This window comes from Phoxinus phoxinus (assembly GCF_949152265.1).
Source record: "Phoxinus phoxinus genome assembly, chromosome: 7".
NCBI lineage: Eukaryota > Metazoa > Chordata > Actinopteri > Cypriniformes > Leuciscidae > Phoxinus > Phoxinus phoxinus.
The window spans coordinates 16,624,447-16,651,710 of record NC_136882.1 but is presented as its reverse complement, the minus strand read 5'-3'; the positions used below and the strand labels follow the sequence as shown (position 1 = coordinate 16,651,710).

The following is a 27,264-nucleotide window of genomic DNA, read 5'->3' as shown; positions in this document are numbered from 1 at the left end:
TATCGATTTAAAAGCACTTTATTGGTAGGATTGTTTTTATACAATATTGCCAAAACACCCAAAAAAAAAATACAATTAAATATTCAACAAGTCAATAAGCATGCCATTTACAAATAGACAATTCTTCAAAATTATAGTGACCAATCGAGTGGTCAACAGATTCCCAGTAACTATTTTCACAATTGCATTACTAAAGTTAAAGAAATTTGAGATTTGCAGCAAACATCCGCGTTACGTAAATCTGAACATTGAAACTATTTTGACCCTGCGCGCTTTCCATACCCAAACCAAACTTCAGAGCTGTCAACTTCAGTCGCGAGCTTTCATTTACTTTCAGATATCAAAATCGGACAGCTATTATCCCTTAAACTTCTGCAGAATGTTACACATTTCACGAAAAACAGAGTGCAAAGTTTTTTAAATAGACTTATTGAACTTAAGCGATCGTAAATACTGTTTGTTTTTTGCTCTGTTGGGCGGTTTCAATGTGATTTCGAGACAGTAAATGCGCGAGACGTTTGTGTCAGCAAATTTCACTTGTAAAGTCTGTTTAATTCACCATTTGATCTGAATTTAGTTACTGGAGTGGCTGTCACACCGTCTCAAATAATGGATTAAATAATGCTGATGGAGGAACAGAGCAGGTGCGTACTTATTTCTGTTATAAAGTGTCACTTTTTTTGAAGAAAAGTTCGTCTAAAAATTATATTTCTGTCATGACCCACCGGACGTTACAGAGTAAACATGTATGCTGTTATTTTTCCACCCAGTTGAACACAAAATTGATTTTTGAAAGATGTTGACCTCTTTACATACACATTAAAAAACGAATGCGTTTGTTTGTTCGTTCGTTCGTTCTAGCTCTGGAGAAGATGAGGGCTCTAGAGAGAAAGGTGTGCTCTACAGATGGCAGGGCTATTTCTGCGGTGTGACCCCAGAGAGACTGCTTCTGTCCAGGCCTGTGCTTCATGCTGCCCTGGGGAATTTACATGGACTTCTGCTGACAGAAGGTCGGATCTCTCTTCAAATGAGAATGAAACGACGATTTACATACAGTTGTGGTTTACACGCAACTGGCTTGAATAAGCTATTTCACATAGCAGATAGTCCACAAGACCAAAATAATAAAAAACTATACAAACGCCCCATTTAAAAGTTTACACATGCTTGATTCTTAGTACTATCATTGCCTGGATGATCCATGACTGTTTACATGTTTCGTGATTGTGAGTTGTTTATGAGTCCTTTGCTTGTCCTGAGCATTTAAAGTACCATGCATGGAATATTGCAGTATTTATTATAAATGATTTATCCATGGTCATGCACATATTATTATGTGTCCTTGTAATATTTCATCAAAATAACTTCCTCTCCCTCTTGCAGTGACATCTCTTCTCTAAAGTGTTTAGACTCACATGAGATCACAGCATTAGCAAACCACAACCATCCAATCAATTCCTAAAATCAAGTTCCTATCTGCCCTACATTTTTTTCTGGTTTGAGAAGCCAGGTCCTGTACATTCTTTGCTTTTTCAGCATGTTCTGCATATTTTAAATCTTTTTAGCAGTCGCTGTATGATTTTGAGATCAATCTTATCACATCGAGGACAATTGATGCATAATTATTACAAAAGGGTCAAACATTCTGACTGATGCTCAATAAAGCAACATAATTCAATAAGAGAAAACTTTTTGAATACAATGATCAGAGTAAATTATAGGCTAAGTATTTTATTTAGTTTCTGAAGGACAGTGCAAAATGAACTTATGACCGCAACTATAATCATATTATATAGGATAAAATACACACACACACACACATATACATACACATGTACAGTAGCCTATATGTATGTGTGTGAGCGTGTCCGTGTGAATATGTATTATTATTATTATTATATATTGTATTATATTCATCATTTATTTTACTCTCCTGAGATTCACTTACTGTTAACTACAGTACTGGAGTTTTTGATGGCGATAAATCAGTAATATTTAAAAATTTCAGGGCTGTTTTGCACTCTCTCTGACCCCTTAAACATGTATTGTTTTCTGCGGGAATAATAATTTCAAGCCATTTTAACAGCTTGTTTACTGTACATTTCTAGCACTTTTAGGAATCTAAAGGATGTTCTCTGGATTTTGATAGTTCACATTTTTTTGGGGAAATTGTGGATAGATAGATAAAGAGATTACTCATGAAATCTTTTGGACAGTCTAATTGTCAAACATATTCCTCTCTCAGATGGGCATGTGTATAGTTTTGGCGAGCAGCCGTGGAAACGAGTCAGTTCTCAGCCTGCCGGCCCTGTTTTAGAGAGTGCACTGAAGGAACACCATGTGATCTCCGTGTCGGCGGGCAGCTATCACTCTTCTGCTGTAACAGTGGATGGCCTCGTCCACATGTGGGGGGAGAACTCCCATGGCCAGTGTGGCATCTCTGGAATGGAGCAGGTACCCAATCCCACTCCCGTCAGTGTGGTGGATGGTGAGACTCATCCTCCGCAACAGGTCCAAGTCCTAAACGTGGCCTGCGGAGCGCAGCACACTCTGGCCCTGTCAAGAAAGCATGAGGTGTGGGCCTGGGGTAGTGGCTGCCAGCTGGGACTGGTTACCAGCGTATTCCCGGTATGGACACCCCAGAAGGTGGAGCATTTAGTGGGAAGATATGTGATTCAGATTGCTTGTGGTGGGTTCCACAGCCTGGCTCTGGTTGAGTTTCTTCCTTCCCCAGAGGCCAGTCAGCAAACTCAGGATAGATGTGGGCAGTGTAAGCAGAGCCTTTTCACCATGACTGAAAAGGATGACCATGTTATTATTTCCGATGAGCATTACTGTCCACTTGGAGTGGAACTGGCTGATACTAAACAAGGTCGAAGATCAGGGCAAAGTTCTCCAGCTTGGACACCAAAAACCAAAAACTCCTCGCCCGACTCCCAAGTATCCCCACTGACCTTGAATAACATTTGTGCAGGCCAGGGATCCTCATTCGGATCTCAGCAAAATACCACAAGCCAGGAGACTCAACTACTAGACCTAGCTGTATCTGAGGCTGGGCATGTACGTCTGCGACGAACCAATAGCAATCCCTACCCTGATGAGCAGGCTCTGAAAGACTACCTCAAACGGATTTCGGACCAGACCCTCGCTGAGCAGGCCGAGGCCACCTCAGTAGGAGGTTCCCATCCTCCGAGCCGTCAGACATCCCTCACGTGTCCTTTCCGATCAGACCAAAGTGAAGAGCTTACACTACGTCCCTCTTCACCGACGCTGAGCAGACCTGATAGGATCACAGCTTCTGCCAGACAACGCAGTGTATCAGATACTGTCACAGACCGGAAGCGCTCGCTCAATTTATTACCAACTTTGGATTCCACTTCTGATGATTCTTCACAACACTCAAGTGTGGATGGAGGCATTTGCATCAGTGACCTTTTAATCAGCAATGGATGTTTATTTGAGTCCTGTGAGGAGGGCGGAGACACCGCTGGAATGGACTTCTGTCCAGCCAATTCTCTGCAAAGTAAGAAGAGCATAAGTCTTATGGACATCACATTAGAGGACACTGAAGCACATGATCGCAGAGGGTCTTTACCTGGTTTCTCTCCAGGTAAACCTCATGACTTTTTTAAAATATGTTTTTATTAAATGTTATATCAGTGGCTATACATTTTTTATTTAGTCTACAATAAGTATGTTTACATGCACCAATTTCCGTCAATCCAAATGAATGCAGTTCGAATTTAGATTCAGAAAGTTCTGTTTATATCTAAACATTACATTCACATATAAGTATATGCATTATATGTATTCCAATATCTCAGAAGAGCTTTTTATGAAATATTCAGTCTCCTAAACTGACTAGTTTGTAAGATATAATCAAACATACGCATGTTCATAATCATATGTAAACATCATCATGTTTACATCATCATGCCACTGTGCATGTGTATTAGGGCTTGCACAGACAAGTTAACTAGTCGACTTTAATGATCTGCCATGACGCTTTAAGCATGATGTCAACTAGTCGCTGATCATGGCCTATAGAGGGATAAGAAATCTTTGAAGTCCACTTTTACACTCCGTTTCCAAACAGTTAAAATGACAACTAAATGCATTCTCCAAGAGCGCTCCACAAGACATGTTTGATTATACATCTGGATGCTCAAAATTGATCGGGAGAATACACGTTTTAAACAGCTTATTGCACACGTAAGTTAAACGTTGTTCTAAACTAATGTGCTGCTATATTGTAATGCACACACACACAGAGAGATTAGCTTGCACATCACACCTGGATCACTCGCACACAGAAACATTCAGTAGCACAGAAATGTATTGTCAAAACTGTTCTATGATTTATCAATAACGTAGCTTAGAAACTGAAAAGTTCTAGCATATATTTCTTAGTAACTAAAACCCACAGCTTCACTTGTACTAGAGAGACGCTGCCAGGTACAATGAATTCACACACAATCACTCTCTCACTAATGCATTTATATAAATGTAATCTTTACTCTGCTATTTTATATGTATTTGATTTAGAATAAACAGAAATCTGTGAGGAAAATAACGACCCAAAGACAAAATAACTGATAAAAATAAGCTTGAGGTTCGGGCTAGTCGACCCCTAATGTGTATACCGTATTTTGGAATTCAAATATTCAGATTCAAGCATTTACATGCTTACTTTTTTTCTTCTTCTATTGATCAGATTATTTCAGGTCTTTACCACCCCTTCGAATCTGATAAAAAGTTCCTTTGGATTGAGTCATTGAGCTCAGTCGGATCGATTGAGGTGTTTATTTGAAGACTTTTCAGTTTAAATGAGATTGAACTAATGGCTCAATGAACTGTTAGTAATTGGATTAATTACTAACTTACTAATTATTTAGTTTGATGTAAACGTCGCTATAAAGTGTGTTGTCTTAATCAACCAATCAGACCTTTTTTCTGATGGCCCAACCGTTGGGCCATTAGTTTAGAATTTCACTTTTCATTCAGAATTTCATCAAGCCAACATTTTTACTAGCTAATCATCACCAAAAAATTATACTTTTTTTGGGTTTTAGTGAAGTTTATATATATATATTTGTTAGAAATGACAGAAATGCATCACAGAAAATAACTTTTTATATATTTGCAAGGCATAAAACAATTATTTTGCAATGCAGCACTGACCTAAAAGGCCTGAACCTCTGTTTCAGCGGGCCAAGCTTATTGTTGAGGCCAGCTAACAAAGTAAAGCATGTCCTGTCGAATACTACTTCCTTTATAGAAACCCCCCTTTATGGGACCCTTTCGCTTGTAAAAGAAATGAGCCATGGCTGACTGCACACAGGGTATTTCTACAATGGCATCAGTTACTCAAAGCTTTTATTTTGCATGATGCTGCATCAATGTTAATCGTAGTACCAAGACCACTGTTGAAACACTTGTTGAAACTATTAAAGTTACTTTAAAGGGACAGTTGACTCACCCTCATGTTGAACTAACTAACCCTTAAAGAACTTATTGTAGAAATTCTACTTATTTAAGAACATTTTTATTACACTGTCTTGTTGAATTGCAGTGTCGCCTTCTGACAGTCATCGAACCAACAATATGAGAGCTGTAGTGGGTGCAGTGACATCAACTTCTACCTCAGAATCCAGAAATATCCTTCCTTCCCTCTACACTGAGGTGTGGAGTTGGGGGAGGGGCCAGGAAGGTCAGCTAGGTCATGGAGACTATTTGCCCAGGTACAATAGAGCCCTCATAAACACATACGTGTTTTGTTTATGTTTAACTGTTGGTTTCTTTGACCACAGTGCATGACTGGAAACATTTTTGTTTTCTCCTTGCAGGTTACAGCCTCTCTGCATTAAGAGTTTAAGTAAAAAGGAAGTTGTCAAGATCACAGCTGGAGCAAATCACTCCTTGGCACTGACAGCTCAGTGTCAGGTAAGAAGGGACTTCAGAATAGTTCTCCATTTGATTTTGCAGAATTCTTTCCAAAGAGTTTTAAGCCTTGAACCGAACCTAATGTGTGATTCATAGCAAAAATGTATATACATGAAAAAATATGCTAGGGACATGACTGTATATCTATGAGGATATTACTTTTTATCCCATTAAGCATTGCACATTTTAATGTATGATTTTCTTATCAGAAATCTTGCTTTATACAAACTTTAAGTAGGTAGCTACCAGTTCACGTTACCTTACCAGTTTTCAGATCGTCAACACAATCCTGCTTGTCATTGCCAGTGTTATGATAACAGTGACTTCTGTTATTGGTACATCTAGAATTTGGCTGTTAAATACAATAAAGTTGCATAATGCTTAAACACCTTGGTGCTTTTGCAAGGTCTTTTTTTGAAAAGTTTAAACCAGTGTTACTTTAGTATACCAATGCTAAAGTTGACTAATAAGAGGAATAAAAAAAATATCTTTTGGAAATTGATCTTAATGCCTTAATTAAATTTTTTAAGGAAAACTCCAACCTTTAAGGACACCAATTTTCCTTGTGAATGAATAATGTATCGTAAATAAATAAATAAATGTTCATCCTTAAAATACAGGGTGCATAAGTCAGGACACCCCTAAATTCCCATAGAGACAGGCAGATTTTTATTTTTAAAGGCCAGTTATTTCATGGATCCAGGAAATAGCCATTAAAATAGCCCCACATCATTACATACCCTTCACCATACTTAGAGATTGGCATGGGGTACTTTCCATAAGATCATCTCTCAATGCAAATCAAACCAGCTATTAGGCTAACTGAAATAAAACCATGCCAATCTCTAGGTATGTGTGTGATGATGTGGGGCTATTTTAATTCCAAAGGCCAAAGGAACTTTATCAGGATGCATAGTGTCCTGGATCCATGAAATAACTGCCCTTTAAAAATAAAAATCTGCCTGTCTCTATGGGAATTTAACATAGGTGTGTCCTGACTTATGCACCCTGTATTTTAAGGCAGAACATTTATTTATTTACGATACATTATTCATTCACAAAAAAAATTGGTGTCCTTAAAGGTTGGATTTTTCCAAAAAAATTTAATGGAGGCATTAAGATCAATTTCCAATAGATGATTTTTTTATTCCTCTTTTTAGGCAACTTTAGCATGGATGTCTAAACTTATGCATAGCACTGTATATACTACTATAGTATAAGTAGTTTTTATTTTTATATTTTAGTACTATTTTTATATTTTTGTATATATTTAATTAAATTTTTATTATTATTTAAATATTTATTTAAATTGAATTACGTTATAGAAATGTTAGTACTAATTTCAGTTACTTTCCAAGGCAACATTTCAAATTTTCAAAGTTCAAGTTTTTCATCTGATGTTTATATTTAATTTAATTTAATTTAATTTCATTTTTATTTCAATTACTGAAATTGATTTTTAATAGTTTTAGTTAACAACAACACTGGTTTAAAATTATTAATTCATTATTTGTCTGTTTATATTTTTAATAGGATCTTTTTTTTAGATCCCTACACAGTTTGTTTTTCACCTTTTTTTTAATGACAATTATTGTGTATTTCTCCTCTCTCACAGGTTTATTCCTGGGGAAGTGACAAATTTGGGCAGCTGGGTCATATGAAAGGTCCCTGCACAGTTCCTAATCTCACCATGGTATACATCCTTTAATTTTTTCATGATGTACAGTCACCTTTTCTGCAAACCTTCCCTTTTAAGGCATACATGCAAAAATAAATGTGCAGTTGTGCATGTGTCGATAGATCTCTGACGGTATCCGTGTGTGGGACGTGGCAGCGGGGCAAACGCACACTTTGCTGCTGGCTGATGGAGACTGTTATCAGCCCATTCTCTACTACAGCGGAGAGCAGGTGCTGGAGAACACTGACAGCGCTCATCCCCTCACCTACACCCAGACGCCCACCCTTCTGCCCTTCTGCATGAATGTTCGTATACAATGTTATAACAGTTAATTATTTTTACAATTAATAATTTTTGCTGCAGATAGGCTGTTAGTAAAATGACAATAAACTCTTAAATTAGTTGATTCCATTCTTCTTCAGTGAAGATTGTTATACAAAACATCATACATCAAAACATTGTACATCATTAAAACACAAAATCAGTGACAAAGAAGAAGAAAAAAATCTTAATGATAAAAATGCAATAAAAAATAATAACAAAATGTGCTAAAACAAAGTAGACATTCCTCAAGACACTATGGGCCAGATTTACTAACAGCTTGATTTGAGATTTACTTAGGCGTTAAAAAACTACTGTCAGGATTTACTAAAGACACAGTGAAAAGTGAACGCTGAAAAGGCATGGACACAGTTATTTTTGCAGCTGACCGTATTGCGTATGCATTTGTAGGGGTTTCCCTTTCAGACACAAAATCTATGGGAGGAGAGTATTTAGTATATGAATCACGCAAGGTGATTTACCAAGGTTTTGGCTCGTCAATTTACTGGTATTTGCGCCATTATTTAATAAAATAATGGCAAAAGAGCACTTCTTAAACCAGACGCTAATTTGCGTTGCTTTTGGTGAATTTGCGTTGGTCATTATGGAAATGGCTGCGTATGTGTTTTTTTAATGTGCGTCATAAGTATATCATGCAGAAAACTTTCCATTCTCATCTGTGCTTTTTTTTGGAATTGCGCTCTCATGCTAATTTGCCATGTTTAGTAAATCTTGCCCTATATATATATATATATATATATATATATATATATTATAAAAACATCAAATAAATATATTATAAAAACATGAAATACATTGCACTTTGAATTCATACTTTTGCTAGCAAGTATCAGTGATTGGTTGATATGTATAATATTACTGGAAGGTAATTTACTTACCGGTAGTTTTAATGTTTGTGATTAATTGTTTAATGTAAAGCTGCAATTTATTCTAATTTTGCTGAATCCTTTGTGAAGATTGGTTATGTGAGCAGAGTGTTTGGGGGAGGACTGAATTGTTTGGCCTTGGCCGATCAGAACGCAATGGGTTTCATAGCGACAGTCCACGAGCTTGCTTCGGCAGAGAGGAAGTTCTACTGCATCCTCAGCAAGGTGAAGAGACAAATCCTGAGCCCCCTGCTAGCTCGTGGTAGGTAACGGATTCTTTTTTACTCATTGCACTTACATTTTCGATCTTGTGGATTGTTATTGGGTTTTATAATTGGATATTGATTGTATCTGCTCTGTCGTAATGTAGCGAGTTTGAGCTCGTCTCTGGGTCAGTCCTCCATGTTGCTGTTTCAAGAGATGGTGGGTAGTTTCAGCAAGCTTTGCCATCTGACAGGACAGCACTCAGCATCCCTCACCAACTTCCTGCAGCGAGGCAAAGCGATCAAAACACTGGTCTTGATCAAGAACACAGCCATTTTCATTGACACCTATAAAGAGCAAGTATACTATTCATACTCAAAAAGAGAACAGCATCTTTTATATTTTATATATCTATAATAACACCAAAGATGATTTTTATCCTCAGGTACACCGATCCAGTGGGAAACTTTCTTGTTATGGGAGGATTCCAGTCATTGCTGAAACCTTCACAGTGCGTTGTCATACCTGAGCCAGCGTACTCATTAACATATCATGATAGTATATACGCTATCATGAATTGTCTGACGTTCTAGTTGTACAATCACACTTTGTTCATGCATGATCTGTTTCTTCAGAGAATTATTTGGGAAGAAACTGGAGTTGATACAGTCTCTGCTAGAGTCCAAGGAGAAGAACCCATCACCCTGTGATCTGTTAGTCAACTTGTTTTGCATGCCCTTACAGCACCTGCATGGGTATAACAGATTACTTCTGAAACTAGCCAACTGCTTTGAAGTGGTAAGAAAATAATCCATTTCTCATTATACTCTTAAATGGAATGAAAGTGGCATGAAAATACATGACATTAATCTTTTATTGTTTAGAACACTGAGGAATACCAGTGGATTCAAAATGGCTGCTCCAAATATGAAGCTTTAGCTCGCTTTGTCAGCAAGCAGAGAAAAGATGCTGAGGCCACTTTCAATTTCTGGAAGAACTTCAAAGGAAAGAATTCGGTATGGTACAGAATATGAATTATGGACTTATGTTGCAGTCACTTAACTGTATAATTATAAAGCAGATCGCTACAGCCCTGGCTTCTGGTTGGAGCTATGATGCGCAATAGTACCCGTCCTCCTGTCACTGCACAACTCCTATAGCTGCTGTTTTTGTTGTATAGCAACATTCATAGCAAGAACTGTTATAGCAAGGACTGTACACTACTGTTCAAATTTTGGGTTCGGTAAGATTTTTCAAAATGATTTTGGAAGTAGTCTCTCACCAAGGCTGTATTTATTTGATCAAAAATATAATTAAACAGATATTGTGAAATATTATTAGAATATATTGTGAAATATTATTAGAATTTAAAATTACTGTCTTCTTTTTTAAAATATATTTTAGATATTTGTATTAAAATGCATTCCTGTTATGGCAAAGCTGAATTTTCAGCATCATTACTCTGGTCTTTAGTGTCACATGATCCTTCAGAAATCATTCTAATATGCTCATTTTCTCCTTAAGAAACATTTCTTCTTATTATTATTATTATCATCAATTTTGAAAACAGTTTTATATTTTGCCAAACAACTATTTTATGTTGACGCAATCAAATAGCAAACAGTGTCGAGTGAGAGGCGTGCACGCTTTATAAATGCAGCTAACATGTCGGCAGTGGGGAAGCATTGTCCGAGAAAGACTCAAAAATAGCCGTTTGCAGACACTGTTCTGCTGAATTGTCTAAAAGCGGTGCATCAAGATGGACACGAAATCCAGGGGGAGAAGTCGGATCCAGATCCCACCTTACATATACCTAAACCTACCCATCTCCACCCCCTGATCCCTAAACCCACCCCTAAACCTACCAATCTCCACCCCTTAGATCTGGATCCAACTCCGCTCCCTGGATCTCGTGTACTGCAGTGAGGTGCTACTGGGTGTATCTGCAAAAACTAATTGGCAGCTAATAGGCTATTCAAGAAGGGCTCTTCTTGGGCTCAAATATGGCCAAATAAAAAAAAATCTATTTTTTTTAAGTTATGTTGTGCTTTGCTGGTATAATGTCTGCTGGAATGTTTGAAAAAATTCAGCATTAAGTAAATATTTTTAAATTGTAGTTTTGTAATTAATTTTTTCTTTGAAAAGCAAGACAAAATAGTAAAAAGCATTTTATTAAATTTATGCAATGGTGAAGAATTGGCTAAATAAATGGAAAAAAAGGCAAAAAACATCGGTATGCCGCTTTCAGCCAAGTGTTTCATTATATTCAGTTTCGGCTTTGGCCAAGATTTTTCATTTCGGTGCATCCCTATTTTCAACGATAGTGTTTATCTTTGGTTCACTTAATTAAAATTTCATCAGATGAACCTAATGACCATGCTTAATAAAATTCCTGCTGCACATTTAACCCTTTAGCTAGATTCCCAATGTAGCACTGCCTCACTTGTTAATTTATTACAAACCTTTCTATCTTACACTGCAGTCCGGTTGGAAAATTAGCTTATTTGCCCGGCAGCTATTTTAAATGTTTCAAATAAACTATAAAATAATTCACACGTGAATGAAACGCACAAATCATGAAGTTACTGTACACAAATACTGTATATAACAAAATTCTTGCTTTGAGAAATTTTGCAAAAATTAAAACACACATAAGTGTGTGTCAAGAGTACTTGCATTGTGCATTTGAGCTGCAACAAGCTACTAAGATCCAAACAAATAGCAAATAAGATGAGCTTTTCATTCTTACCATACCAAATGTGTCGTCGTTACTAAGCATCAGTATTTCTTGTCAAAGATCAATCTGAGAATGGTTTTCAAAAACAAATAAGAAGAAGAAAAGTTGGCCTGCTATAGTGTCTAACACATAGTGCAAAATAATCCAGCGCCTTGTTGGCTGGTGTTAATTTCACAGGCTGGCAGCAGAACTTGTGAATGTATATTACTTCCCCTGTATAATGTGGTTAAGTTGACCTACTTACTATTTCCTTTAATTGAAATTGAATTGCTCAGCAAGCTGCAGGCCTACATGCCAGCAGATATGACCACATACATTTCAGATACGTTTCTGGTTAGTTTATGTGCAAACCTGTAGGTGGCTGGGCAGAAAGATGTGCACATGTGATGTGTCTCCATGTGTGCAGTTCTCTTTAACCAGATATTTTCTTTTCTCAGGAATCTCTGCGCAAGCCGTCTCGTCGCCTGGTTTGTGAGAGCAGTAATAAAGCTCTGACGTTACAAAACGCTGGAAGATTCTCTGCCAGCTGGTTCATCCTCTTCAGTGATGTCCTGGTTCATGCACAGGTTAATACACTTTTAACACAAATTTGACCACCCTGTATTTTTCATTACACTCATTTCTTCATGTCATTCATGTTCTTTTTTATTTTCTTCATTCATTTAGGGCACTATTCCTTCAAAGAAGCTTGTGAGTATTGTGTGTTTAAGTTCCTGCCTGCACAGAATCAGTGTATACTTTAGGGCTTGACTTGAGACATTGAATGCATTTCTGCTCTTTATAAGCCTGATATGATAAATTGTTGGATATTTTAAAATATGCTAATATAAGTGTCCCAAGCTAGTTATCTGCTGGGATCTTTTGCTGTTTTTACTTTTAACTGAAGTAAAAGTTTTCTGCCGAAAATAAAAAAATACAAGTACAGTTATACTTTGATGAAATCTGATGTACAGAAATAATAGGCAACAGAGATGATAGAGTAAATGTGACATCTTGCTGTAACTTGGAATCTTTTTAAAATACTTTAAAACAAGGCCAAAAATGGAATTAAAAAAAAAATCAGAACCTGTAAGACATCATTTGGTTACACACTTTTTTGTGTGTGTTTTTGTTACAGTGTTATTATACATTAAGTACTAAGAGATATTAATTGATGTACTTACTATAGAGTAAGGATTAGGGTTGATGTTAGTTGCATGTAATTATGCATCATTTAATGTTGTTACTCTTCAATATATTTGCAGAGCAACTAAAACTAAATTAATAATGAAGCTACATTTATTTAAACTATAAAAAATATATAAATTATTGGTCCTGTCCCAGATTAGCCTGGCTCCGCCCTCCTACGTACTTCCGCTTAATTTTCAATTTCCTTCAAGTATATTCTTGGGTTTTCTCCAGTCAATTTTTTACCGGTCCAATCAGCGAACAGAAGGAGTGGCTGAGAACGATGACGTTGTGCGTAGTATGAGTTGTCATACGTCACGACCAAACGTTAGCGATTGGTTATGGCAGATCCAATCGTTTTAAACTTCAACAGAGGACCCGCCTTCAAGGAAGTTAACGCTTGTCAATGGAGAGAGGCCAGACTCTCTGTACAAATGAAATGTACTAGAGTCTGGTAGAACCAGGCTAGTCCCAGATAACACAACTCATAATTATGCACTTTCGGTCTTGTGGACTTACTGTACAGTGGCTGCCGCGTGGGCGTGTCCGTTAAGTCCATGAGACGTGTGTGTGTGTGTGTGTGTGTGTGTGTGAATTTGTTTTCAAGTATGCTGGCATATTGCTTAATTTGCTTCATATTGCTTTGTGGTTTTTGAAACTGAACTGTGTATGCAGTGACATTTCTCTTGGTTGGTCTGTATTTCTTCTTGGTCCTATGCCAGCGGCTTGAAAACATTCAACATTTAAATGTTTCAATTCCTTTTTTGTCTGCACAAGCTTTTATTAACAGTTTTTTTCAAGGTCTGTAAGAAGCAGAGTTGTGTGACCGATTTATTTATTAAGTTAGACAAAGACCCACATACTATCATATCATGTCATAGTACATCATAACATTTCACATCATATTATATTGTGTTATTGCATACTTTTTATTTCCACAGATTTTTTTTTTTGATTAATGCTTTATTTGTTTTGAAATGTTTGGGTGTTGGGTGTGGTTTCCCTTGTGCACTAGGGCATGTCATTAGGGCATAATTATGTAGGTACGTGGGTGTGTGTTTGTGTGAATGGCTGGATAAAGTTTCTTCAATATGGCTAATGTGTTTCTTCTTTCAGGCAAACCTGTTATTTACAAATTGTATATATTTTCTGTTTAAATGTTCTTTCCTGACTCAGCAGCAACAGCAGCAGCATCAGCACAGCATGCAAAGGCTTTAGTTTTTATTCCTGTAGATAAGGGAGTGGTTTTCTTGTGTAACTGAATAAACTCTCTTTTTTTCCCCTACAGTTCTCATCTCACTACATCTACCCACTTGCTACACTGTGGGTGGAGCCCATCTCAGATGAAAGTCTGGGCATGTAAGTTACTCATCTGAGCATCTTTTATCTTCAATTTGAACAGTTCTTGTAGTGTAGTTTAATTTAGCACATGAAATATTAAGCCGTTGGGAATGCTCTTGCACATAATAAATGGGAGTTTCAACTGGGACACTGTTGTGCTTATACAAAAAAAAAGAAGAAGACATTTCTGCCCTAGTTTAACCTATAACTTTCATTGCTAGTCTTGCCCTTAAGCTGACCACACCTGAAGATAGCTTTGTTGTTCTGGCATCTTCCCCTCTGGAAAAGGTAATGCACTGATGCAGTCAGAGTTTGATTAAGAAGTTTCTCTGCTTTGCGTTAATTCTGCCGCCTTCTGTTAGGGAAAGTGGCTGAGAGCCATTAACCAGGCCATTGAGGATGTGCTTGCTGCAGGCCTGAACAGGAGGACACATGTGTCTAGAAGCAGCCAGAATGGAGATCCTCCTGTGTCACGTACTGCCACCTACACTTTCAGCAAAGAGGGCCGACTCAAGGATGCTTCGTACGAGGGCCGCTGGCTATCAGGCAAACCTCACGGCAAGTGAGTGAATGCAAATGTTCACTGTTTGTTTTCACACTTTAAACAATAAAAAAATCTTCCAATAATTGCTCTCAACCACTTATGCAGGGCTGTCAGGCATTTGTTTTTTGAGTGAACAGCAATGACAGTCTTGTCTAAGGTGTTTTTTATTTTATCCACTGTGGATTCACAGCATCATGTTGTACAGTAGCTCAAATGAAAGTGGCTCTTGACTGTTACTGCGGTTCATGTGTGATACATGTGCCTTCTGTTCTCCTTTTCTTTAAATAGAGGGATTCTGAAGTGGCCAGATGGGACAGTTTACTGTGGCACATTCAAGAACGGGTTGGAGGATGGGTCAGTACACACACTGTTAAAGATCAACATACTTGTGCTTGCAGATTCTCTATAATGTACAATACCATTCAAAAGATGGGGTCTATAAATGGGATCTTTTTTTTTTAAGATACAGATTTACAAAAATATTAAGTGTTTGCAACATTGATAATGATTGTTTTTAGGGCCTAAAAATGAATGTTTCTTGAGCAATGATTTTTGAAGGATCATGTGACACTGAAGACTGGAGTAATGGCTGCTGAAAATTCAGCTTTACCATCACATGAATAAATTACATTTTAAATTACATATATTAAATAGAAAAGGGTTAATTTTAATTATAAATTTTTATAATTAAATTATTAATTTTATTATTAATTAAATTATTAATTATTAATTAAATTATTAAATTATTAATTAATTCATTTTAATTATTAATTTTATTTTACTGTTGTTTTACTGTATTTTGATCAAATAAATGCAGTATAAAAGAAAAACGTTGAAAAATCTTACCAACCCCAAACTTTTGAACAGAAAATTATATGCGTTTTATACTCTCTCTTCTCTGTGTAGATTTGGAGATTATATGATGCCCAACACAACCCTCAACAAGTTTGAGCGTTACCAAGGTCACTGGAAGGAAGGGAAAATGCATAGCTTTGGCACATACTGGTAATAATTATATAAATGTGTGTGTGTTAAATCATATATTTTTCGCATTATCAGTTTTATCAGGGACCCCGAACATCTTGAACCTTGCCCATGTTCTGACTGCTCCGTCTTTGCAGGCATGCTTCAGGCGAGGTATACGAGGGCTCATTCAGGGAGAACATGCGTCATGGTCACGGTTTGTTACGGAGTGGGAAGATGGCCACTCCTTCCTCCAGTAGTGTGTTTGTGGGCCAGTGGGTTCAAGGAAAGAGAACAGGCTATGGGGTGTGTGATGACTTCAGCAGGTATGCGCTTTGTATTTACCAAATTTGAGATTTGAAACATCCTCCTGCTATAAACAATTCATCGACTTCTTTGTATATCTCCCAGAGGAGAGAAATACATGGGAATATGGCTTGATGACCAGCAACATGGAGACGGGGTCGTTATCACTCAGTTTGGATTGTATTATGAAGGAAACTTCTCTAATAACAAGATGATGGTCAGTTGAGTTGGGGACACTATACTATTACATAAATGCCTGCATTTGCTGATATTGAATATATACTTATTATTATTTTATATTATTTAAGTAGCATACTAGAGTATGTCTTTTTTCTGATAAAGGGCAATGGGACTCTTCTCTGTGATGATGACACAGTCTTTGAGGGCGAGTTTTCAGAAGACTGGACTCTGTGTGGAAAGGTGACCTTGAAATAATTTGACAGTTTCCTGTGAGAGCAAATCTGTTGAAACCATATTGTGATTTGTGCATCTAAGTGCTTTTGTGTCTGAATCTCATGTGATTTTCTGGATGTGAAGGGCGTCCTATTCATGCCTAATGGTGACTCATTGGATGGGGTCTTTGATGGTCAGTGGGGAAGCGGTCTGAGAGTGGCTGGAACTTTCACAAAACCCTTTGAATTTTTGAGGAGAGAAAGCAAGATGCCGTAAGTTCATTCAAGTTTGTCATGAATAATGCTTTGGCCTACTGTATGTTTATTTGTACTGTATTTTTACGTGTGTGTGTGTGTGTAGTGTGGCTGGTCAACACGCAGTGCCTGCAGAAGAAAAGTGGAAAGCCGTGTTTGAGGAGTGCTGGGGTCGACTAGGCTGTGAAACTCCTGGTCAGGGACTGTATAAAAAAGCCTGGGAGAACATCGCCATCTCCCTCACTGCTAGACGCAGACAACAAAGAAATTCGTATGTACACACACACATGATAAACGAGTAAAGGTGCACACAACACACAAAAATGCTTTGTACCCGGCAACAAATAATGAAGGATAAGATGCCACCTTCTTTAAAAAAAATACAAAATACCTGATTCAATAGTTCACTAAACTTGAACTTTGGTACGCAAAAGACAACTTCTCTGTTCAAATGCACATGAATGTAAGTGTATGGAGCATCTTAATGTATGAAGAAGTCACGTATGTATGTTTGTAGTCCAGATGAGCTGAGCCGATCTCAGACTAAGATGCTGGAGAGTCTTGAGGTGATTCCTCAACATGTGGGCCCTGTTACTGCAGACTCCTACAACAACATCCGTCGGTATCTCTTGAAGGTGAGACTTCCAAAAGCATATTAACACCAAGTCTGCAGAACTGTACAGATGCCTCAAAAAAGCATTTGGACACTCATTGGACAATAGGACATGTCATTGCAATAGATACAAAATAGTTCTTACAGGTGTCCATAAAAGGTAACTACAGGTAGACATGTTCAACTAACATTTAACAGCTATAAAGTGTTCAAATACTTTTTGATGTTTTGAAATGTGTGCGTGTGATATTTGTCTTTAAAATCAATGATTTAAAGATTTTGTTATAAAATGCACTTACGCTTCTGTTTTATTTTTTTTACTGGTTTTAAAAGTTTTTGAAAGAAGGCTCATATGCTTACCAAGTGAAAACAGTAATATTGTGAAATATTATTACAATTTAAAATGTAATTTATTCCTGTGATGGCAAAGCTGTATTTTCTACAGTATACAGTGTCACATGATCCTTCAGAAATCATTCAAATATGCGGATTTGGTGCTAACTCCCTTTAGGCCTGTGACACCCCTCTGCACCCGCTGGGCTGGCTGCTGGAGACCCTCGTCACTGTGTATAGGATGACCTACGTTGGCGTGGGCTCCAACAGACGCCTCCTACAGCAGGCAGTGGAGGAGATCCAGTCATACCTAACACGCATATTCCAAATAGTCAGGTAACACGTTCAGGCTTTTCTGTAATTGCTTCACGGTGAGCTCCCACATACTCCAGTGCTTTAAAAGCCAGTGAAGCATTTTTGCTAGATGTAATAATGGGGCATACTATTAATTTAATTAAAATTCTCATAGACCGCTGCATTAATTGATTTTTTTCCGACAAAGCTGTTGTGTTTCAAGTGTTATAAATATTTCCTGTAGGTTTCTGTTTCCTGGTCTTCCTGCAGACGGAGGTTTTATTGTGGATTACTCCAGTTCCTCAGATGATGGCACAGACTCTCTTAACAACAGTACACACTCAGAAACTCCACAGCAGGGGTAAGACAGCACCACTATGACTGAACTACAGATTTGCATCACTACTAGAGTTACTCAGAAACTGTTAAACATGATAATAGTGGATCTGTCCTAAACCTAGTGGAGCACCTAACATCTTAGATATAGATATATACTGTCATAACAATTAAACAGGCTTGTGTGTGTTGTGTGTTCTGCAGTTGGTTAGTGAGCAGCTCAAGTCTTCTCCTGCCAGTGTTGCTGCCGAGGCTTTACCCTCCTCTCTTCACCCTCTACACACTAGAGAAAGAGAAAGAGGAGGAAGTGTACTGGACCTGTGTGCTAAGACTCAACAAACAGCCTGATCTCGCCCTCCTAGCCTTCCTTGGAGTACAACAGTAAGTGACAAAAGGAACAGTACAAGATAAAATATTACTCTATTACAATGTGTACAATGTGCAATTATAGTGGCCCTAAAAACTATTGGATGCTTTAAGGCCGATTCACACTATGCCAACAGACAGTTGGCAAACCGTTTTGTAGTTTTTAATTGATAAATCAATTGATATTTTCTTCAAAATTAAGTCAAAATATATTTGGACACGTGTCCTTGGTAATTAATTCAAAGACATTGCAAAAATGCATCAGTAGAGGTCAATTCGGTAATACTCTCTATGAATCCTGTATTTATAATGCATGCATAATGCCTTGTAAATAAATCTTATATGTTGTATCATCTCATAATCATTTACAAGTGCTCCTTGTCTGCTTTAAGTAAAGTGAAAAAGACTAGGTCTCTTAAACAGCCATAAGATATTATGAAGTGGTTTTAAACTTAAGGTAAAACTAAAACATTAAACTTAAGAGAAAATAAATGATCATGATAATGTAAATACAAATGGAATTTATAATCCTCTTATGGTAATTATAATACTCTTAAAAGGTATAACCATGAATAGTAGTTACGTATTATAAACAGGGTTTGAAATTAACACCCGTCAATTGTGGGTGAAAATCCACAGTGGCGGGTAACGCATATCACGAGCCATTTTGGCAGGTTATGATTCATAAATTATGTTCTATCACTTTGCATGGCATCACTATCAGAGCCCTTCCCCTAAAACTAGCCTCAAACATTAGTAAAGAGGGTCGCACACTGAGAGAAACGCTGTGCAGTGCCACATCTTTAAAATTCAAACACACTGTTTTTTTGACCGTAAGCACACTCCGGCTGTTCAAAATCATGCCACACCACAGCATGACTCACATAGTTTTCCATTAAAATACAACTATTTAGGACAAATATATTTCAGTTGAATTAAATCGATCAGCATTTATTGGCATGGGGCATGGAATATACGTAGCTTGATTTTGGCGGACAAGATAAAATACAATAGAGAAAATACAATCATTTGTTCAGCTTAGTCTAAATAACAAACAAAAGGAAAGGCTGCTGCAAGAAAATGTTAGAACCCCCATAGTAGATCTCTACAGGTGGTGCTGGGGAGGAGGGGGCATAACAGAAGCTTTCATTGTCATGATTCTGCCATCTAGTCCTTGTCTTTCTTTAAGTCTTGAGGCAGGATCATGACAGACCCATGTTTTATGTGCAAACACATGGCCTTGTTGGGCCATGTGCTTGTGTTGTCTCGTCTTCTAGCCCCGCCCTCCTTGTTATCCTCGTTTTGTCATTATTGCTTTACCTGTGTCACCTGTTGTTATCATTAGTCTCGTCATTATTGCTTTACCTGTGTCACCTGTTTTGTTATCATTAGTCTCCCTATTTAATCCCCTTGTGTTTGCTGTCCTGTGTCGGTTCATTGTTAATCCTTGTCAAACCTTTGTCAGTCTGTGAGTATCTCGTGAAGAGCTGTTGTCCTGTTGTACCATTGCCTGTATTAGTTGTTTGTTTTTTCTTGTAGTTATCTGTCACAGTCTAGTTAGTCTCCATTGTCCTGTCTATGTTTTGCCCCCTCGTGGGTTTTGTTTTCTCTGTTTTGTCAACAATAAATTGTGTTAGTGCATTCTGTCTGCGATTGGGTTCGTACTTCCTCACCATCATAACAGAATGAACCGACCAAAGAGGAACCCAGCAGACAGTTTGTCTTTTCCTGCCGAGGGACAATCTGATCCCCTTGAACAATGGTGGCTGTCGACTACCTCCGACATGAGGAGTGGCAAGGCACCGTTTTCCCCCCAGGGAGAGAGGTCGTTGAGTGAGTACGCCCACGACGTGGAAGAGAGGAGGAGGTTCTTGCCAGAGATCCTCCTCAATTCATACTTCATCGCGGGTCTCAATGGTCCTCCTCCTTTGATTGAACGGGAGGGGCTGATCCGCCGTCCGTTTCGGGAAGTGGTGGACCGTTTGTGTCGGGAGGAGCTGCAGGACTCCTCCACGAGGTCTTCACCTTCTGCCTGGCTGCCAGTCATTCCTGAGGGTCGGCTGATAGGCGTTGCGACGTTTGGGAACCAGGTTGGCTCCTCCACGACTCCTGAGACTCCATCCGCACCTGTAAGTCTCCGCGGCAAGCGAGGGAGACGGATCTCGTGGGAGTCCGCTTCGGAGTCTTCAGCGACGGAGTCAACCCTGCCAGAGTCTGTCCTCCCAGCACCAGTTACGGTCCCCGCTGAGCTTCCCCTACCGGTCACAAGCCCGGTTGTGGTCTCTGCTCCGCGGCCAAGGAGAAAGAGGAGGAAGGGAGCCCCCCGTCCTTCGTCTCTGCCTGGAGTAGAGCCCGCTGCAGCAGTGAACGCCGCCCCAGAGCCCGCTGCAGCTGTGAACGCCGCCCCAGAGCCCGCTGCAGCAGTGAACGCCGCCCCAGAGCCCGCTGCAGCAGTGAACGCCGCCCCAGAGCCCGCTGCAGCAGTGAACGTCGCCCCAGAGCCCGCTGCAGCTGTGAACGCCGCCCCAGAGCCCGCTGCAGCAGTGAACGCCGCCCCAGAGCCCGCTGCAGCTGTGAGAGCTGAAGAGAGAGCCGCGGCCGATTCTGCTGCTAAAGCAGTGTTACAGTCGGTTTCAGCTAGTCAAGAGATGCCTGTCGTCATTGCTGCCAGGACCCTGTCTGATTATTTGTCACGTCTCGTCAGAATCCTAGAAGTCCCTGTCAAGCCTGTCTTGTCCCCAGACCCCGTGCCTAGAGCTGCAGAGAACGCTGTTCCTGAGTCGGTTGCAGAGAACGCGAATCCTGAATCGGACATGAGAAGCGCATCTTCCGAGTCTGATGTGAGGAGCGCCGGTTCTGATTCGTCTGCAGAATTCTATGACCCTGTTCCAGCTCTGCAGCCTGCTGCTGCATTGCCTCTCTCCACTGCCCAGCCACCTACTACATCCCCTGTCTTGAGTCCTGCTTCATCTCCTACTGTTTCCCCCATCAAGATTCGTCCCGTATCGTCGCCCCCTGTTGTCCCTATCAAGTCGCCTTGTGTTTCCCCGGTCAGCCCTGTCTGCACTCAGCCCCGAACTGTTTCCCCCAAGACTGTTCCTCATGTGTCCCCTTCCAAGTCTGCCCGGATTCCTCGCCCTCAACCCTCACCCCGTAAACCCAAGACCACAGTCCCACCCACCCACCCTGGACATTCCCCTATGAACTCTCTTGTTCCTCCGCCCCCCCTCCAGTGTTTGTTATTTTTATTGTTGCACCCCAACCCTGTCGTTGTGTTTTCGTGTCTGCCCTTATTGTTGTTTGTCATGTTTAGTTGGTTTGTGTCTTTGTCTCAGTCTGTCATGTCCTGTGTTTGATGTCTCCTTGAGGAGCGTCTGGTAGCCGCTCCTTAAGGTGGGGGTTCTGTCATGATTCTGCCATCTAGTCCTTGTCTTTCTTTAAGTCTTGAGGCAGGATCATGACAGACCCATGTTTTATGTGCAAACACATGGCCTTGTTGGGCCATGTGCTTGTGTTGTCTCGTCTTCTAGCCCTTCCCGCCCTCCTTGTTATCCTCGTTTTGTCATTATTGCTTTACCTGTGTCACCTGTTTTGTTATCATTAGTCTCCCTATTTAATCCCCTTGTGTTTGCTGTCCTGTGTCGGTTCATTGTTAATCCTTGTCAAACCTTTGTCAGTCTGTGAGTATCTCGTGAAGAGCTGTTGTCCTGTTGCACCATTGCCTGTATTAGTTGTTTGTTTTTTCTTGTAGTTATCTGTCACAGTCTAGTTAGTCTCCATTGTCCTGTCTATGTTTTGCCCCCTCGTGGGTTTTGTTTTCTCTGTTTTGTCAACAATAAATTGTGTTAGTGCATTCTGTCTGCGATTGGGTTCGTACTTCCTCACCATCATAACATTCATAATCGCGCCACACGCCGGTCACAGGCTAAGGTACTATATGTATGGTTTCTTGGATTTGGAAGTAATTTGATTGACTGGTGCCACAGCATTGGAAGAACCAATCAGCGTTCATTTAGTTTCGTGTCTGTACTATGTATGTGCGTACTGACTTCACTCATATCACACTTTCTCTTTCCGTTTCTGCTGTTCTTCCTTCATTCTTGAAGTGAACTTTTCCCTGTATTGTGATTAGATTCACTGTTCTCTTGAACTTGAGAATGTGAGTACAGAATGACGCGAGCAGTGTGCAATAAGCCTGTCTGTGAGATGTCTGAGGCGCAGAGTGGCGCTTCCCGTCCGGTGTACGACCGGTGAACGCTCCTAGGGCGACCATGAACAGGCCACTTTTTTCAACCCGTTCTCATATATGCCACATGTCCAAGAGGGCAAAAAGCGCCCTAGTGTCTTTATTGCTATGTGCAGGTAAACTCGTGGCAATTATAAGAGAAGTCACAGAGAATTTTGTTTCCATTTTATTATATTTGAATGGTATCAGTAAACAGTGATTTACTGTTGTAAAGCGTTTAAATGTTTAATAATCCGATTTAATAAATCTATTTAAATCTAAGCTGTGACTTTGATCATCTGATTTTGTTTAGTTGAACTTCTCAATGGCTGGTAACTTAAAAATGTAGAAGTCAAATTGGCTTGTGATTTGAAAAATGTAATTTCAAATCCTGATTATAATGTATTAACTGTCTTTACGATTATTCATGAGATGATACAACATATTATAATATGCTTGCATAATGCATTAAGAATACCCTTATAATGCATTATAAATATAGAAAAGTGTTATCATTAAGTCTACGAAAATGTAATATATTTGATATACAGTATTTTGTTCCTTATGCAATCTATTTTATATTTTATGCATGGTTTAAGTGTCCACATACTTTCCGTTGTCTCTGTATACAGTATAATAATGACTAATCAAAGCCTCAGTCCAGGAAGGACGGTGGCTTTTAATTTTTTTTAGATAAATGTCTCTTTGTTTTCCAGAAAGTTCTGGCCAGTTTCTATCTCTGTATTGGGAGAGATAAAGCAGGTGAACCTTTCTGTCATTTCTAAGAAAATAATCAGTGATGAAACTCGTGGTAAAATAAATAACTGAAATGGTTCAATTGGATTTATTGGACAGGTCTTGCCTAGTACTAAGGACGCCTGCTTTGCTACTGCTGTTGAAACCCTGCAACAGATCAGGTAAAGACTGTCTGTGTGTAACATGGATAGAAAAACAGCAATAACAACGCTATTGTAGCAGCTTTCTTATATTTTCATTGTTGTCTTTGCTTCTTCAGCACAGCATTCACTCCCTCAGAAAAGTTGCAGGTGATACAGCTGACCTTTGAGGAGGTCACCCAGGACGTGCAGGCTCTGCTTGGGCTGGATTTTCTATGGTCCATGGATGACCTCTTTCCAATCTTCCTCTTTGTGGTGCTTCGCGCACGGTACTTTTCCAAACCTTTCACTGCATATAGACCTCACGGCAATGATGTTATCAGTTGAAACGTTCAGTTTGTCTGCCCACGTAAAGAACCTTTTGCTTGTGACCGTTTAGGATCAGAAACCTGGGCTCTGAAGTCAGTCTGATAGAGGACCTTACAGACTCCAGTCTACAGCTGGGACAGCTTGGGTTCATGTTGACAACTCTCAAAGTGAGAATGAAATTACATTTTCTTTTTTTTCCACACATATTCAGGGACAAGAAACATTACACTGGTTTTATTTTTATTTTATTTTATTTTAAGGATAATCTTATCCCACACAGTCACTAGTCCCCTATCATTCTTTTCCATCTTTTACTTAAATCTATTTCTCTCTGTTTATCTCTGCTTTTTAGGCCTGCTACAACCAGATTCAAGTTGAGAAGACTACATAGGGATGGGTTGGTTTGTGAGCAGCACAGCCGCAGCTTTCCTAACTTGCGCACATTCTTATGGAGTAGGTGCCGTTTAAATAGACACGGATTACAGGTCAAAGTCAAGATGTGCTCATTTATTTCAGGCCTCACGAAGAGGCTCACATTCAACTCAAGCATTCCCTTAAGCACTGTGCTACAGAAATTATGTTTTGATACTCTATTTCACGGACAGTAAAGTTACACCTTGAAGAAACATCCATATTAACTGGGCAGAAAAGAGACGTCATTTGTTTTATACATAATCTTTATACAACTACAATTATTCAACCACTCACCATGTCTCAATATTTTATACCAGTTTTGGTAATAACTGACACTCATAATTACTACCGTATATATATGATTTGGTATCAGACTGTTACTGACTTGTGTACTGATACTCCAACTAATGATAATGCTCTAATTTTAATATAATCAGAAGAAACTATATAATTTTATCAGAGCAGTACCTACTGTATGTACTAAGATACCTAGGGGTTTTGACAAAATGATCTCAGAGTGACAGCAGTTTGAACAACATTTGAACATGCATATACTAATGATGAAAGGTTCAAGCTCAGTAAGATTTTTTTATGTTTTTGACAAAGTCCCTTCTGCTCACAAATGTTGCATTTATTTGATCTAAAATACAGTAAAAACAGTAATTTTGTCAAATATTATTTTACTACTTAAAATAACTGTTTTCTATTTGAATATGTTTTAAAATGTAATTTATTCCTGCAAAGCTGAATTTTCAGCATCATTACGCCAGCCTTCGGTGTCACATGATCCTTTAGAAATCATTATAATATGCTGGTTTGCTGCTTAAGAAACATTTCTTATTATTATTAATGTTGAAAACAGTTGTGCTGCTTTTTTGTGATAAATTTTTTTCAGGATTCTTTGATTTAATAGAAAATGTAAAGAAAACAGCATTTATTTGAAATCAAATCTTTTGCATCATTATTCATGTATTTACTGATACTTTGGATCTTTTAAGTGCATCCTTGCTAAAACTATTAATTATTATTTTTTTAATCTGACTGACCCCAAATGTTTTAATAGTGTATAAATGATCCATCCAAAGGAACTTCACTATCATAGGAAATTCACTAAAAATGAATCAGACTTTCCAATGCTTTTCAAGAGAAAGAGAACATTCAAGGAGAGTATGTATGATTAAGTTGTTAGCTTACATGGTTACAAATGGAAAAATAGCTTGTTACTGCATGAACTTTGAAAAAAGAGTTACTGTCACGTTACTGAAAGATGTAGACAAATTATTAGCATCGCTACTTTTAACTTTTAAAAATCCGATAGATGCACTATTAACCAGCTTCTGTTTGGGTTACTGGTTCTGTTGTGATTTTGCACATTACACAGGGTTGCTGTGTTTTTAAATACATTTGAAGTCTTGTGATGTTGGTATTATAAATTGTAAGTAGAGATTGAACAATGTCATTGAAGCACTGACATGTAAAGATGGCTTGCAGTAGTGAAGACATAATTGAAGTCAGATTATGTTGTGATGTATTTTAACTGTATAATCTGTGTAACTCTGAAACAACTGATATTCTGAAAGAAATGGTTTGGATTTCAGCATATGACAGCACACTGACATGAAACACTATATGAAATTTTATTTAGTTGTAATTTGCTATACTCTAATCAAAGTGTACCAGAGTGAATTTATTAAGATATATTTAGAGCTTATACACTGGAGTCTTGAGTAATATTTTTTCAGTCCATGGCATTTTTACCCAATAAGGGAATAATATTTAAATATATTAGCAATATGCTGAGCAAACTGATCAAGCACTTGTGTGAAAGTACTGTTTGTGTTTCTGTGTTTTCCTCTAAAAAAATTTTGTACAGTACAGTACATTTGAACATGCACTGAAAACGTTTTGCTGATATGTCACACAGCCTTAGTGTGAGATCTAGTGATCAACTGAAATGGGTTTTTAATGACAATTAATGTTTTTTCATTGAAAACCAACCAAATGTTGGCTGGTGCTGTTGATCACAAATTGGCTAAATATTGGCTGATTAATCGGCCTACACAATATTTCGGTCTGTCACTAGTTAGGTCATTATCATACCTAGGCTGGTTAATACGACATTGCTTATAAAGATCATTCTAGCTTTACTGCTATACTTACAAAGGCTGGTATTATTTTCAGAAGGTTACTGGATTTTAATTTGTTCAACGCATTTAAATTGAGTTCATATGAATGAATTCATCATTTTTTAACAATTACCTGACTACTTTAATAAATGTTGCATACTTTGGAGATTAAACTTATGTTGTGGGTTTTCCTCTTTTCTTTTTTTCAATTTAAGACCATTATCAATGCATTTATCATTGGTTAATGTACCTTTAGTTCCCATGACCATTAGCAATGTGATGTCCTGGCTTTTTAGCTCTGACATACTGTTAAAAAAATGCACATTTCTTCATTAAATATGATGTTTTTCCACTATCTATTTGCTATGTATTTATTTGATTGTCATTTTTAAGTCTCTGGCATTGTCAAATGTGTTTATCTTTGTCTATTATGTAATGGTAATGTCAGGAGAAAATCTGTGGTACCGGCTGAGTTAAGTCTTGGATTTATGTGATGTTTTTTGTGATGTCTTATTTTCCATTTTAGCTGTAAAGTTGGTAGGGCCGTATTGTGTATGTGTGAGTGTGTCTATCGAGCTCTAAAAGCAGGCGGAGATAAGAAGCTTTGAGTGGCA

The 27,264-nt window shown here is 38.4% G+C and overlaps 1 protein-coding gene across 1 annotated transcript; it reads left to right on the top strand.

The window, feature by feature from the left end:
* The first annotated feature begins 278 nt into the window (after positions 1 to 278).
* On the top strand, positions 279 to 27,004 carry als2a (alsin Rho guanine nucleotide exchange factor ALS2 a). Its single transcript, XM_079618666.1, has 33 exons — positions 279 to 644; positions 862 to 1,010; positions 2,246 to 3,610; positions 5,573 to 5,741; positions 5,847 to 5,943; positions 7,559 to 7,636; positions 7,744 to 7,926; positions 8,920 to 9,091; positions 9,200 to 9,389; positions 9,479 to 9,544; positions 9,669 to 9,831; positions 9,918 to 10,049; positions 12,208 to 12,336; positions 12,437 to 12,460; positions 14,226 to 14,296; positions 14,500 to 14,566; positions 14,641 to 14,840; positions 15,111 to 15,176; positions 15,729 to 15,827; positions 15,944 to 16,111; positions 16,197 to 16,308; positions 16,434 to 16,511; positions 16,629 to 16,756; positions 16,845 to 17,009; positions 17,256 to 17,373; positions 17,863 to 18,020; positions 18,223 to 18,339; positions 18,519 to 18,695; positions 23,622 to 23,667; positions 23,761 to 23,822; positions 23,921 to 24,070; positions 24,181 to 24,277; positions 24,463 to 27,004. Exons 1-33 carry the CDS (start codon positions 622 to 624, stop codon positions 24,499 to 24,501), a joined length of 5,058 nt encoding a protein of 1,685 aa, XP_079474792.1. The 5' UTR covers positions 279 to 621; the 3' UTR covers positions 24,502 to 27,004.
* The last annotated feature ends 260 nt before the right edge of the window (positions 27,005 to 27,264 follow it).